Source organism: Euprymna scolopes, chromosome 7 (genome assembly GCF_053919585.1).
Source record: "Euprymna scolopes isolate OS-2025 chromosome 7, ASM5391958v1, whole genome shotgun sequence".
Classification (NCBI taxonomy): Eukaryota; Metazoa; Mollusca; class Cephalopoda; order Sepiida; family Sepiolidae; genus Euprymna; species Euprymna scolopes.
In genome coordinates this window covers 47,880,536-47,893,889 of record NC_136488.1, presented here as the reverse complement: position 1 = coordinate 47,893,889, position 13,354 = coordinate 47,880,536, and the positions used below count along the sequence as shown (strand labels likewise).

The 13,354-nt window shown below is 34.2% G+C and overlaps 1 protein-coding gene across 1 annotated transcript in view; it reads left to right on the top strand.

Annotated features, from left to right (window-relative positions):
* The window catches only part of LOC145279712 (cancer-related nucleoside-triphosphatase homolog), a 28,995-nt gene extending 17,370 nt beyond the window's left edge, over nucleotides 1–11,625 (top strand). The window contains exon 2 of the mRNA XM_080130997.1: nucleotides 8,290–11,625. Coding sequence (XP_079987123.1) covers nucleotides 8,476–9,096 — 621 coding nt within the window. The 5' untranslated portion in view covers nucleotides 8,290–8,475 and the 3' untranslated portion in view covers nucleotides 9,097–11,625. The remainder of the gene's footprint in view (nucleotides 1–8,289) is intronic.
* The last annotated feature ends 1,729 nt before the right edge of the window (nucleotides 11,626–13,354 follow it).

Genomic DNA, 13,354 nt, shown 5'->3' with positions numbered 1-13,354 from the left:
TTGAGGGTGAAGGAATTAATGTTATTAGTCAATTTTTCGATATTTGTCATCCGAAGGGTCAAGATTCAAAACGATACCAATCTCGTGAAAATCTGTCGCTTCTGTCGAAAGTTTTAGGCAGACATACGAACATACATACATACATTTAAACAGACAAGTGAGATTTATATCATAGATTGTTACACGTGCTCTTCACTTTACAACAAATACTCATCTAGCTACAACAACTGTCAACAATTTCTTTTACTCTCTATCTGTACCTTAAACTAAACAAAAACCCCATGAGCAAAGTTTCTTTCATAAAACTGCCTGTCTGTGAAATACAATACCGCAATACCGTGGGGCTGCTTTCCGGCTGACTATAACATGATCGTTTTCAAGTCTAATGTAAATATGTTCTTGTTGAGTTGCCCTCTTAAATAATTAAACCCTACCCAAGTTCCATCATTACTGATCATTAATGGATCTCACCAGATACTCTGTGAGAATTTTATTCTCACAGAGTTTAGAACTCTGCCAGTGTTCGACTGAGCTTCAGTCTATGGTCCCCCCTCGCCAAACTTTCACAAGAAACACTCGTCTAGCTGAAAACACTATCAATAATTCCCCTCACTCTTTATCTGTGCCTAAACCTAAACGTAGATTCCATGAACAAAGATTCTTTCTTAGAACTGCACGCCTATGGAATTGTCTTCCGTTTTCCTGCTTTCCGGCTGACTACAATATGGTTGTGTTCAAGTTTAACGTAAATAAGTTCTTGATGAGCCGTTCCATATAAGTTATCAAATTTACCGAATTTTCATTACTAATGATTACTATATTGTCCAATTTCTACTGTACACTCTTTAACCCTTATCCTTGAGTGGCCTCTTGGCCTTGATAATGTGATGATGCCTGCTTAAAAAAAAAAAAAAAAAATCACTGGCCAGGCCTTTATTTATCCCTCTTTCTCTCAGGTTCATTCTTATCACCTTCTATGTTTATACTACCTCAATTGCAGAATTCTTATCCATTCTTTCAACATGACCAGACCATCAAAGTCTCCTCTATCGCACACATCTTCTTATACTGTTCAAATTCAATCTTCCTCTGAGGTCATCAGATCTAAGTCTGTCTTTAAGACTCACATTACACATTCATTGTATTATTCTCACATCATTTCTCTTCATGCAATGCATGTCTGCTAAAAGAGAAATTATTCAAAGTGACACAGTGTATAAAATGCAAGTTTAATATCTATTTCAATTAAATTCATTGTAACTTGATAATTACCACCATGTTAATTTCCAGCTAACCGTTTCTACTTGCTGATCTGTTTCGATGTATGAGGCCAGTTTCAAAAGTAAAGCCTCCTATTTTTTAATTAAAAAAAGTTGAAGACAGGAGTGGTGCCATTAAAACGGGCAACCTTTTGTACTCCAGAATTTATTTTTCTACATCGTCACCACCATTCTCAATGTATTTTTGCCAGCGATGAAGAATGGCTGTGCATGGGCGTCCAGAGTGTGCTTTGTCACACAAGGGTTGTTCCAAAAATAAAGCCTCCTACTTTTTTTTAACTCAAAAAAGTTGAAGAACTATGGAGATGGGAGTGATACCAGTAAAACGGGCAACCTTTTGTGCTCCAGAATTTATTTTTCTACATAGTCACCATCATTCCCAGTGCACTTTTGCCAGGAATTCAATGATGCATTTCTGCTTCTGACACACGTTCATGAGAGGGGTTGCTTTCTTAGAGTCTCACACCGTCAATATTTGCAACAGAGAGATGAAACTTGCAGGTCATGAATGCATAAGTTCAGCCATCGTAACAATGCAATCTGCAATCCCCTCTGACCCATTCAGATGGAATAAAAAATAGTCGGCATTACTTTTGGAACGCCCCTCATATAATCAGCAGCATTGGTGAAGAAGATAGGGGTTCAGTGATCGAACTGTATGGATTTGCCTACGTTCCCTTTCCTCAAGGAGCTCCATCATCTTTTTTAACCTACTTGAGATCATATTAAATTAATGGCCTAATTCATAATGAGATGTTTGTTGTAGTTTGGAAAACAACAACTAACAAGTCTCGCTGTGACTAGAGCAACAAATAAATTTGATCAGCTGCTGTTGTTGATGTTTCCAGCTGCTGCATCCAACTGCAACTAGCATCCCAGTCATTTTGACCTGCTCCTCTGCCCAACTGTTGACCACTTCCTGCCTGTTTAGCTGTTGATTCGATCAGCCCATAAACTGAACACAGAAACCAACATTCCTGTTTCCTGACCAGACACTGGCATTTGATTTGTCAGTCCTAGAACATTCAGTTCTTTTCAAGACAAAACTATTCACTACAAATTGTTCGTTTCTACCTGGTCTTTTTCAGAAAAAAAATTACTAGCTATAATTTGATACGTTACTTTTTCTTCCCAGAATGACTTCCTGCTCAGCAACTTTGGTACTGCATCTACGCTTGACTAGCATCGACTGAAGATAGCAACTAGACTAACCGCAGACGCAGTGATATTTCACCCACAAATGTTGGAAAAGTAACGTGATCAGACACTCGATGCCTACAACCTTGTGACGCCAACGGCTGATCCGATTCATTTTCTTGCACCTTCACGATCAAATTTTATTTATAATTGACATTCTTGGGATTTATTATCTTTCTTTAACATTGCCATATTTGTCTTGTGTCTCTCGAAGGTTGTTGGGGTGACCTTCACTGGGTAATCTCTCACGACAAGTTCATCATATTTTAGGATATATTTAGAACATAAACTTCATTAACTTTGGAATTTTAGGAATGATTTAATTTGTATATTATTAATTTTCCGGGGTATCTTTTTAGTTTATTTATTTAATGTTAGGATGTAACAATTAAAAAAAATAACATGAATAAATATTATTAGATGCGTTTTATTATTTTCTAAATTGTTTAATTTTTATTTCTTAAAAAAAAAAGATTGTTTTATTTTTATTTCCATAATTTTCCCGAGTTTTCTTGAATTCTTTATATTTTGGGTTGAAGCGATTAAATAAAAATGCACTTTACAACATAAGTAGATTAATACAAAATTTCATTCATACTCAAACTCCAAACGTTTACGTCAAATTTAAATGAACGAAAAGAACATTTTTCTCTACTAATCAAACCTTAGTTAAGATACTAAGTCCGGTTCACAGAGGAAGGCCAAGAAAAACATGAACTTGAGAGGAATAATCATGTAAAACGAACGTGGTGAAGAAGAAGAAGAAGAAGAAGAAGAAGAAGAAGAAGAAGAAGAAGAAGAAGAAGAAACGGAAGGATAAGAAGAAAGTGAAGAAGGAGAAAGAAAATAAGAATGAGAAGAAAAAGAAAAAGATAAAGGAGAAAAAGGAGAGAAGAATCAAACTAGTAATAATATTTATAATGTTTCTATTTACTTGCCTCCCCACGAAGACAGAGTTAGACACAAAGTCGGTTTTTAATGTGGGAGAAATCCAGCTCCCCAAAAACGGACACTCTGGATAGGAACACAAATAAAAATGATCTCAATCGTGAAGGATTCCTTCTCCACTGACTGAGGATAGAAAAGGTGAAGTGTTGAGTTTTCTAATGAACAGGTGAACAAATTCTTGTTGACGTATGCTACCCCCACTTTAAAGGATGAAGTAATACCTGGGAAAGAGGGTCTCATAACGATAGAAGAGATACTACACGACACCAACCACTTCAAAAAAGGAGAAGGTCATGACTAGGAGGAAAGTATCATGCCACAGAACAGTTACTATACTACTCTCACTTAAAAGATATTAATAGTTTGGACTTCAGACAGAAAGATATCAAATCTCCATTAGTAATCTATCTATCTATCTATCTATCTATCTATCTATCTATCTATCTATCTATCTATCTATAAAAGTGAACATGTCTGTGTGTCTGTCTGTGTGTCCCTGTGTCTGTGTACACTTTTCTTAGCAATAACTCTGTTAATTTTCAGTCTACAGACTCGAAATTTGATATACAGAGTACTGAGATTTGGGAAAATCTTTGTGATCCGTTTTCGGCCAGAAATTTGACTGTTAAGGGGTCAAAGTTCAACGATTTGACTTCTGAGAACTCTACCAAACTCCTGACAATTTTGGGTATAAACACTTGAAATTTTAGATATAGGTTCCTTGGACATGGATCTAACTTAATAACTTGATTTGAGCCCAAAACAATAATTTTTAAGGGGTGTAAATAGGGGTCAAAGTTTTTAAAAAATTGACCTCTGCGGTCTCTTCCAAATTACTCAGACAATTTCTGGTCTAAACATTTGAAAGTTTACATAAAGGATATTCAGAGATAGGGCAAGCTTTTTAATCGGTTTGGGTCGAAAAATTTTACTTACTAATATGTATGTATGTTTGCATGTCTGCCTAAAACTTTCGATAGAGGCGACGGATTTTTACAAGATCAGTATTGTTTTGAAGTTCAACCTTTCAGACGACAAATATAAAAAAATTGGCTAAAATCATTAATATCTTTACCTTCAACTGGGCACTTTTCTACAGGAGGGACGTCGCTTTTTTCACCAATATTTTCGAAAATCATCCTCTCTTTTCAATTGTCTAGCCTTAATTTAAATCTATGTCACTTCCGGTTTGACGGTGGTCACAACAGCAAAGACATCATGTTTTTCCCGTTCTTTTCCTACTTTGCGGTACGGGTTCGAGCCTGGCTTCCTACTAACACTTTTCTTTTTCCTTTTTTTGCTTAACATACATATCCAAACACCTGGGCAACGCCGGACTGAAATGCTAGTCTATATATCTATAAAAGTGAAAATGTCTGCCTGTCTCTGTGTGTACATTTCCCTAAGCAATAACTCTGTCAACTTTCAATCTACAGACTCGAAATTTGATATACAGGTTACTGAGATTTGCGAAAATCGATGTGATCGGTTTTTGGCCAGAAATTTGGCGATTAAGGAGTCAAAGTTCAACGATTTGACCTTTGAGAACTCTACCAAACTCTTCCGACAATTTTGGGTATAAACAATTGAAATTTTAGATATAGGTTCCTTGGACATAGATCTAACTTAATAACTTGATTTGAGCCAAAAACAATAAATTTAAAGGGGTCATAATAGGGGTCAAAGTTTTAAAAAAATTGACCTCTGCGGTCTCTTCCAAATTACTCAGACAATTTCTGGTCTAAATATTTGAAATTATACGTAAAGGGTATTCAGAGATAGGGCAAGATTTTCATCAGTTTGGGTCGAAAATTTTCAGTTACCAATATATAAATGTATGTATGTATGTTTGCATGTCTGCCTTAAACTTTCAATAGAGGCGACGGATTTTACCAAGATCAGTATTGTTTTGAAGTTCGATCTTTCATATGACAAATATCGAAAAATTGGCTAAAAGCATTAATATCTTCCCCTTCAACTAGGCACTTTTCTACAGGGGGGGGGGTCACTTTTTCCGCCGATATTTTTTAAAGTTATCCTCTCCTTTAGATTGTCTAGCCTTAATTTTAAAAAAATGTCGCTTCCGATTTGGCAGTGGTCGCAACAGCATTACCCCATTCTTTTCCTCCTTTGCGGTACGAGTTCGAGCCTGCCTTCCTACTACCACTTTTTTTTTTTTTTTTGCTCAACATACACATCCAAACACCTGGGCAACGCCGGGCGCCCATGCTAATATATCTATAAAAGTGAATGTGTGTGTGTGTATGTGTATGTGTGTGTGTGTGGGTGTGTGTGTGTGTGTCTGTGTACATTTCCCTACGCAATAACTCTGTCAATTTTCAGTCTACAGACTCGAAATTTGATATACAGGGTACTGAGATTTGGGAAAATCTTTGTAATCCTTTTTCGGCCAGAAATTTTCCTGTTAAGGGGTCAAAGTTCAACAATTTGACCTTTGAGAACTCTACCAAACTCCTTCGCCAATTTTGGGTATAAACAATTGAAATTTTATATATAGGTTCCTTGAACATGGATCTAACTTAATAACTTGATTTGAGTTCAAAACAATAAATGTTTAGGGGCCATAATAGGGGTCAAAGTTTTAAAAAATTGACCGCTTTTTTTTTTTTTTTTTTTTTGCTCAACATACACCGCCAAACACCTGGGCAACGCCAGAGTGAAATGCTAGTAGCTATATAAAATTAGTTAAACATACTCGACGTTGCTCTGGAGTATTATTTTATTGTATTTTTTAACTACCTTATTTTTTTAATAGAATTTTGAAAATTAACTTTAATTATTAAGTTGTCATTTGGTAATTAAATTATTAACTGAACCAAATTGTTATAAAACTATAATTAATTCTTTTCGGGTAATGTTTTAATCTCTATTTATAAAAGTAGTAGATGTAAATAACTTTTAATACATGGGAATTTGCTACGAATTTAAAAACCAGTTCAACTTTCTATTCGACAACTGATATGCTTCTAAATTCTTTGCAAATATTGAAGGAGCACGAAATAATCCGTTCGTTTTTTTTTGTTTGTTTTTTTCTCAACTATCAGCAAAACATTAAAATGGCTGACTTGTTTACGAATAAACGTAAAGGTTTTTTAATTATTGTTAGGATTTTTAAATTCTTGCTATTATGCCTTTGATTTCAATAACTATTTGATAATAATAATAAGCACTAGCCAACACCTCCGCTGGATAAGTGATACGTGCAAAGAGGACTGGAACATTGGGGAGGCTTATTGCTACCTAAATTCCAGTAAAGACCAATGGTCTCTGCCAACTAGAAATCAATGGTAAGCGACTGTTGCGATAACGCAAATTCATTTGCAAAGGTTATCAAAAGTGATGAGGAATATTGAAAATCTCAGGAGACGTTGTCACTCAGATTCCAGAGAACACAACAAGTTGCTCTCAAAGAGAAATCTTTAAAGATGCCTTGAGTGACTACTCCTAGAGAGTAAAAAAAACACACACACACATAAAAAAAAACAGCAGAAAGCAGGGGAATCTTTGGTTTATTCAGATTTAAGGGTCTGGTTGGTTCACTAGGATGCCCGATCGTTGTTGTCTGAATAAGATATTGTTTCGGTTCAGTCGTATGAGGTCCTTATCCAGTTTTAATCCCATGTTAAAAATTGCTCATAAAAAGAAAACAAACAAAAAAGCACCAACAGTTTATTATACATTTATGTGTTAAGTTTTAAAAAGACAGCACACAAAAAATTACGCCAATTTATCAAGTATATATTTTTAAACAAGAGAAGACAAATTTTAACGGCGACGTGTCTCGTCTGCCATTTTCTGCTTATATGAAGGTCAACGACCAAGGGACATAATTCAATACATAATCATCGTAATAATACCGGCTAGAAATTGTTTATCGATCAAATTTGATTCTATTTTATAAAACTAAAAGTACTGGATGAACTTGTGTAAATTTTGATACAGCCTTTTTTTTAAGCTAACATGTACGTAAAGATTTTGTGCAATTATACTTTTTGTCGCTTCTTCCTTTAAAAAAAATCGAAAAAAAATGAATTTTTATTTTTAAAAAAATGCTATCTACTTACTTTTTATATCAATTTCACCTAAAAGCAATGTTATTTAATTGTCATGTCACAATTAGTTAAATATTCCTGCATTATTACATAAAATATGTATTTTGAAGAATCTATGATTGTGATATCCACCATTAATTTAAACAAAACGAATTGCAGTTATTCTGTCGACTTCATGCTGTTTGTTTATGTATAAACTTGAAATTTATTTCAAAAACTATTTTCATTAATGATTTCTTTTCTATCTCATCGTTTTTCGTAATTTTGGATATGTTACTAAATTCGACATAACAATTTAGACACCATTGGATTTACTTGAAATTCAATATTTCGATTTTCAAATTTCGCTCTTATAACGAAGAAGCGCCAATTTTTTTTAATTGGAATAAAACTGGATAAACATTCTCCCAGGTATTGACTTCTCTTTCGGAGGTAGATGTGTTTATTGGCTGTTATCTAAGGCGCTCGTAACGGAGAATGCAGACGGGTCTGTTCTCGGTTATGGATACTCTTCCAGAGTGCCTCCCTTAGGGAAGCTGGATCCCTCCCCAGGTTTACCTGCTCCACGCCTAACCTTGCTGCTGAAAGTCGGAATCAGGTAAAATTAAGTCACGTCGAGGCAAGAAACACGCGTACAGACGCATAAGTGGCCAGTTTTATTAATATAGAGATTAAAATGTTTACAAACAAACGGACATTGACTTTTTTTTTTGTTATGTTTTAAAAAAATGGAATGTTGATATAAACAATAATAATTCACAGACTGTGTTTATTGATTTGTTTATTTATAGTTATGCTATGGTGGTATTGTGTGCTTGCTGACTTGATGAGACACGCCCAGTCCAAGTACGACACACGTGCCAGCTCTGGGTCGCCGTAAAAATGCGAGACGAGTTATCTACCTTAGCTTGTTTATCAACTTTCTCTTTATTCTTTGCAAGCAGTCTTCCGTTGGAAACTACGGAGAGACAGACGTGATGGCGAGCAGTGCATCGTCTCTTTCCACGTCTGTGAAGCACGTTTTATTAACAGGACTACCCGGCACCGGCAAGACCACCCTGATCCAAAAAGCCTGCGAAGAACTCGAGAAGCAAGGATACGTTTTACATGGATTTATCACCGAAGAGGTTCGACATTTCGGTCGAAGAAAGGGCTTCGACGTTGTCAGCGTGGACGGTCAACAAAGAGCCCCTCTCGCCCGAGTTGATGGGAGTGGGCACGATGCGGAAGCTGGTCCACTGAATCGACCCGACCCTTATCGCCTGGGTCAGTATGTGGTCCAACTCGAAACGTTCGAGCAGACCGCGTTACCTTTGCTGCACGCTGGCAATACCGGGGTGACTGTTATCGACGAGATCGGTAAAATGGAATCTATCAGTCGGGCCTTTCAACAGGCCGTGCGCAGTCGGATGGACGATCCCCGATCCGTGGTGCTCGGGACAATCCCAGAAAAAAGGGGCAAACCTGTCCACCTTATTGAACAGATCAGAGAAAGAAAAGATGTTCGGATCTTCACAGTCACGAAAAAAAACAGAGATTCCCTTCTCAATGAAATAATCAACACTATTAAAAAAGCTGCGGCGGAACACATGCCATAAAAATGTTATTTTTATCTTTTATTTTCTCTATCAGATCGCAGATGTGTTTTAAATGGTATTTAAAATGCGGTTCTTCACACAGGCGCCAGAGACTTTGGTTTAGGAGCACAAATGAACATAATACTTGCCTTTTTTTTTTTTTTTTTTTTTTTTTTACATTGCATTCGCTGATTTAGTTTTTTCTGCTAATAGCAAAGCGTAGTATCAGTTCTTGCGCAATATTAAATTTTCTCACTCATATACGCCGCTATTCCGAATTCGTGGCCGTGAGCCCCCCCCTCCCCCTGCAGCAAACCGTCATTATTAAAACCAAAAAAATTCACATGAAAACCTTTTCCAGGGAAAATTTTACATTTAAAATTTGCTGGAATAATTTTTTTTAACTGAAAATTAAATATTAAGTAAGTGTAATTTTTACTTCATTACTAAAAACTATCAATTCGAATTAAAAACAATCATTTTTTTTTTAATGTAATTGTTTTTAGTATACAGTCCACCAGTCCACCACCACCACTCCACCATGATGCTTATTTTATTTAGTTTGGCATTTCTGGCGACAATTAAAAGTAAAGAAAATACAGAAAAATCTGTATTGATTTACAGTCACGGAACGAAGATGAAATATTCCAAAAATCACGTAATTTTATCAAGTGAATTTTTTTTTTTCTCAAGAAAATCAAGTTTTACGACTAAGCGAGCCGTAATGTTTTCGTCCGCCATGATTAAATCCAATTAAATAAATAATTAAAAAAAAAAAGTGGGAGACAACTTAAATTGAAGTTATGGGGTGAAAACTTTGTTTTACGGTCAATGCAGTTAAAATCACTAAAAATCGTACATTTTGATTTTAGTTTGAAATAAAATACTTGATCAATTTACGTAATTTTTGGAATATACCTTCGTTCTGTAACGAGTTCGTATATCGTACGGATTTTTTGTATTTTCTTTACTTTTAATTGTTCCTATTTACAATTCCTCCCCGCGGGACTAAAGTAAGACGTTGTTTATTACTGTTTGGTACAAAAGAAACAGTCTATTGATGGTAACCCACGACCACGAATTCAGAAAAGGGGCTTTTCTGTCTTCAGTCAGTGAACAATATAAGTGAAGATATACAATAGTTAACCTCGCTCTTGTCATATTAAGAATAGGATTTCTAAATGTTATTTAGAAATCCATTCTTAACACGAAGGGGTGAGGCGGGTGAGCTTTGTTAACTATTGTGTTCCTAATTTAAGAATTGTGCTATTTTTTAAAAAAATGTTTTTTTATTCCAATCTAGAATACCCCTTTTGGAGAAGCTGGATTTTCTCCATATTAAAACTGAATATGTATTAACTCTGTACTCACGAAGAGGCATTTATAATTAAGGATTTAAAAAATACTTTTAAATTTCAAAGAGTTGGGTTTGTTTTACTATACACATATTCGAAAAAGTTGTCAACAAACAAAACAAAAAAAAACAAGTATATAACAAATATAAATGTTATCAAAGGCAAGATAAGTTACTTTTTCTTATCTGTCTGGAAAAGTTTTTAGTGTTTTTATTTAATGTAAATTGTTTTCGGTTCGAAAAACGAGTAATGTTGAAGACTGCCGGCAAACAAGAAAAGATGGCCGCGATGTTTTTGAAGACTTGATAATCACTTCAAAACAAGAAATAAAACAAAATGGTGTTAGAAACTCACCCAATAAATGTTCCTATTTACAATGCCTCCCCACAGGACAGTTAGATATCAGGATCGTTTTTTAATTTGGAGAAAAGGAACAAAAATAAAAATTGTCTCAGTCGTGAAGGATTTCTCCTTCACTGACAGAACAAGAAATTGAAGTGCAGCCTGAAGAACAGATACTACACTTTGATCTTGTCCAGAACAGTGACATTTATTGGGTGATTTTCTAACGCCCATTTTCGAACCTGAACGAGAACCCCCCCCCTCATGAACGGCTTTCGGAATAAACACCCCCAACCTTCTCATATTAAGAACGGCTTTTCAAAAAACGGGCTTTTGTTGTTTTGCAATTTTTTCAGTGGATTATTATTGATTGGACACTTCATATATAGAGGGGGGGTAATTGTCGTTCAGGTTCGCCAATGAAACTTAATTTGGGGATAGGGTGAAAATGTTCTGATCTCGGTCAGGAGAGAGGAGAAATACTTCTAGACTGAGTTAGTTTTTATTCTGAATCCAGGGTGTCATTTGGGAGAAGGGGGGAGGGATTGAGTTTTGGGTTTCATTTGTGCTCTTCTAAACCAAAAAGGAAAAAAAAAACATTAATCTTCTCATGCGCCCCTGTCATATCAAAAATCTTAAAATGTTATAAGAATTCAGCTGTAAAACGTATTTCATGGATTATGATAAAAAACAAAAACAAAGCATCTTGGAACTGTTTTGATTAAAAGGGCAAGAAAATTCAATAAGTATTATAATTGAATTTTAATTTCATAAGTGCAGAAATACTCACGACCTTACCTAACGCACACACAATTGAAAATAACTTAAATCAAATAAATTTTGATAAACTTTTTTTTTTTTTTTTTTTTTCGTATTTTGTGAGGAACCAAAACGGTTCAGGTTAAAGTAAAATGCCATTGACGTTCTTCGATTTAATGGATATAAGGGTTTGGGGTTTGTATGTATTACTGTACACATAGATTCGAAAAAGTTGTCAAAAAACAAATATATAACAAATAAATGTTATCAAAGGCAAGATAAGTTACTTTTCTACCAAACTGGATATATTTTTGGTGTTTTTATTCAATGTAACATTTATTCAGCTCGAAAAACATGCAGTGTTTACCGATGTATTGGAAAATTCAAAATGGCGGCCGACTCTCTCTTAAACACGGTAAGTTCGAGAAAAGGTGTTATAAATAATAAACTAGACAAAATACTATAAAAAAAAACACCGAATATATGTCAACCTATTTCACGGTAATATATATTGAACGAATTTCTAACAGTATTTTGTCTAGTTTATTATTTATAACACCTTTTCCCGAACTTACCGTGTTTAAGAGAGAGTCGGCCGCCATTTTGAATTTTCCAATACATCGGTAAACACTACATGTTTTTCGAGCTGAATAAACATGTTACATTGAATAAAAACACGAAAATTATATCCAGTTTGGTAGAAAAGTAACTTATCTTGCCTTTGATAACATTTATTTGTTATATATTTGTTTTTTGACAACTTTTTCGAATCTGTGTACAGTAATACAAACCCTCCGATAGTGTCGAAAGGCGACCATACAAAACGAAATCCGGATTCCTAAAACGAATGCTTACGTTGTTTTGTTGTCTTACACGGATTTTTTTTTTTTTTTAAATTGTTGCATTTCTCCTACTTTATCTGTTTAAATTATGGCCTAGTCCCAAAATTCTGTACTCAAGTGGCAGTTAGTGGACTTGGTTTACCTAAATACGGAACGGAAGTCACTAAACATGAAACGAATTACGAAACCATGTGAAAATAATTTAATTCCAAAAAATTATTTTAGTTTTAACACTTCTTGTGCTATCATGAAACAATAAAAATAAACTTTCATTTTTTTTTTTTTAAATAAAACTAAATAGTTTTTTTTAAAAAAGCAAATCACACGAATGAGGATTTTTATTATTTACATTTCTATGAATGGTGTTTTTTTTAATAATATATTTGTCTTTCACAAGTTTTATCACAGAAGTCTGTCATGTATGAAAGTTTTTTTGTTTTTTTTAATAAAAAACTTATTTGAATCATTTGTATAAAAACGTTTCTTAAAATGAATAAATGGAATTTTGTCATAAAAATGGATTACTTTTTTTTAATGAATATATCCATATGAATATATTTTAAATATTAAAAAAATATTTATAGAAGTGTAAAAAGTAAGTTTATTATTATTATTATTATTATTATTATTATTATTATTATTGTTGTTGTTGTTTTATGATAAAACAAGAAGTGGTTCCATATGGTTTCGTTTTTCGTTTCATGCTCAGTGACTTACATTTCATACTTAGGTAAACCGAGTCCACTTCCAGCGTCTTAACTTTGCGTATTAAATTTTTGGACATAACCCTTCCAACAGTCCAAAATAACTTTACAAAACAAAACATTAGAACACAATTACATAAATAATAAATAAAAACAAACTTACAAATAAAAAATGATATAAATATATCAATAAACAATGTTATTTTTTTTGGTTTTTTTTTTTTTCAGGAACCCACATTTCATTTTGTATGATCGCTTTTCGACTGTTGTAACTCAC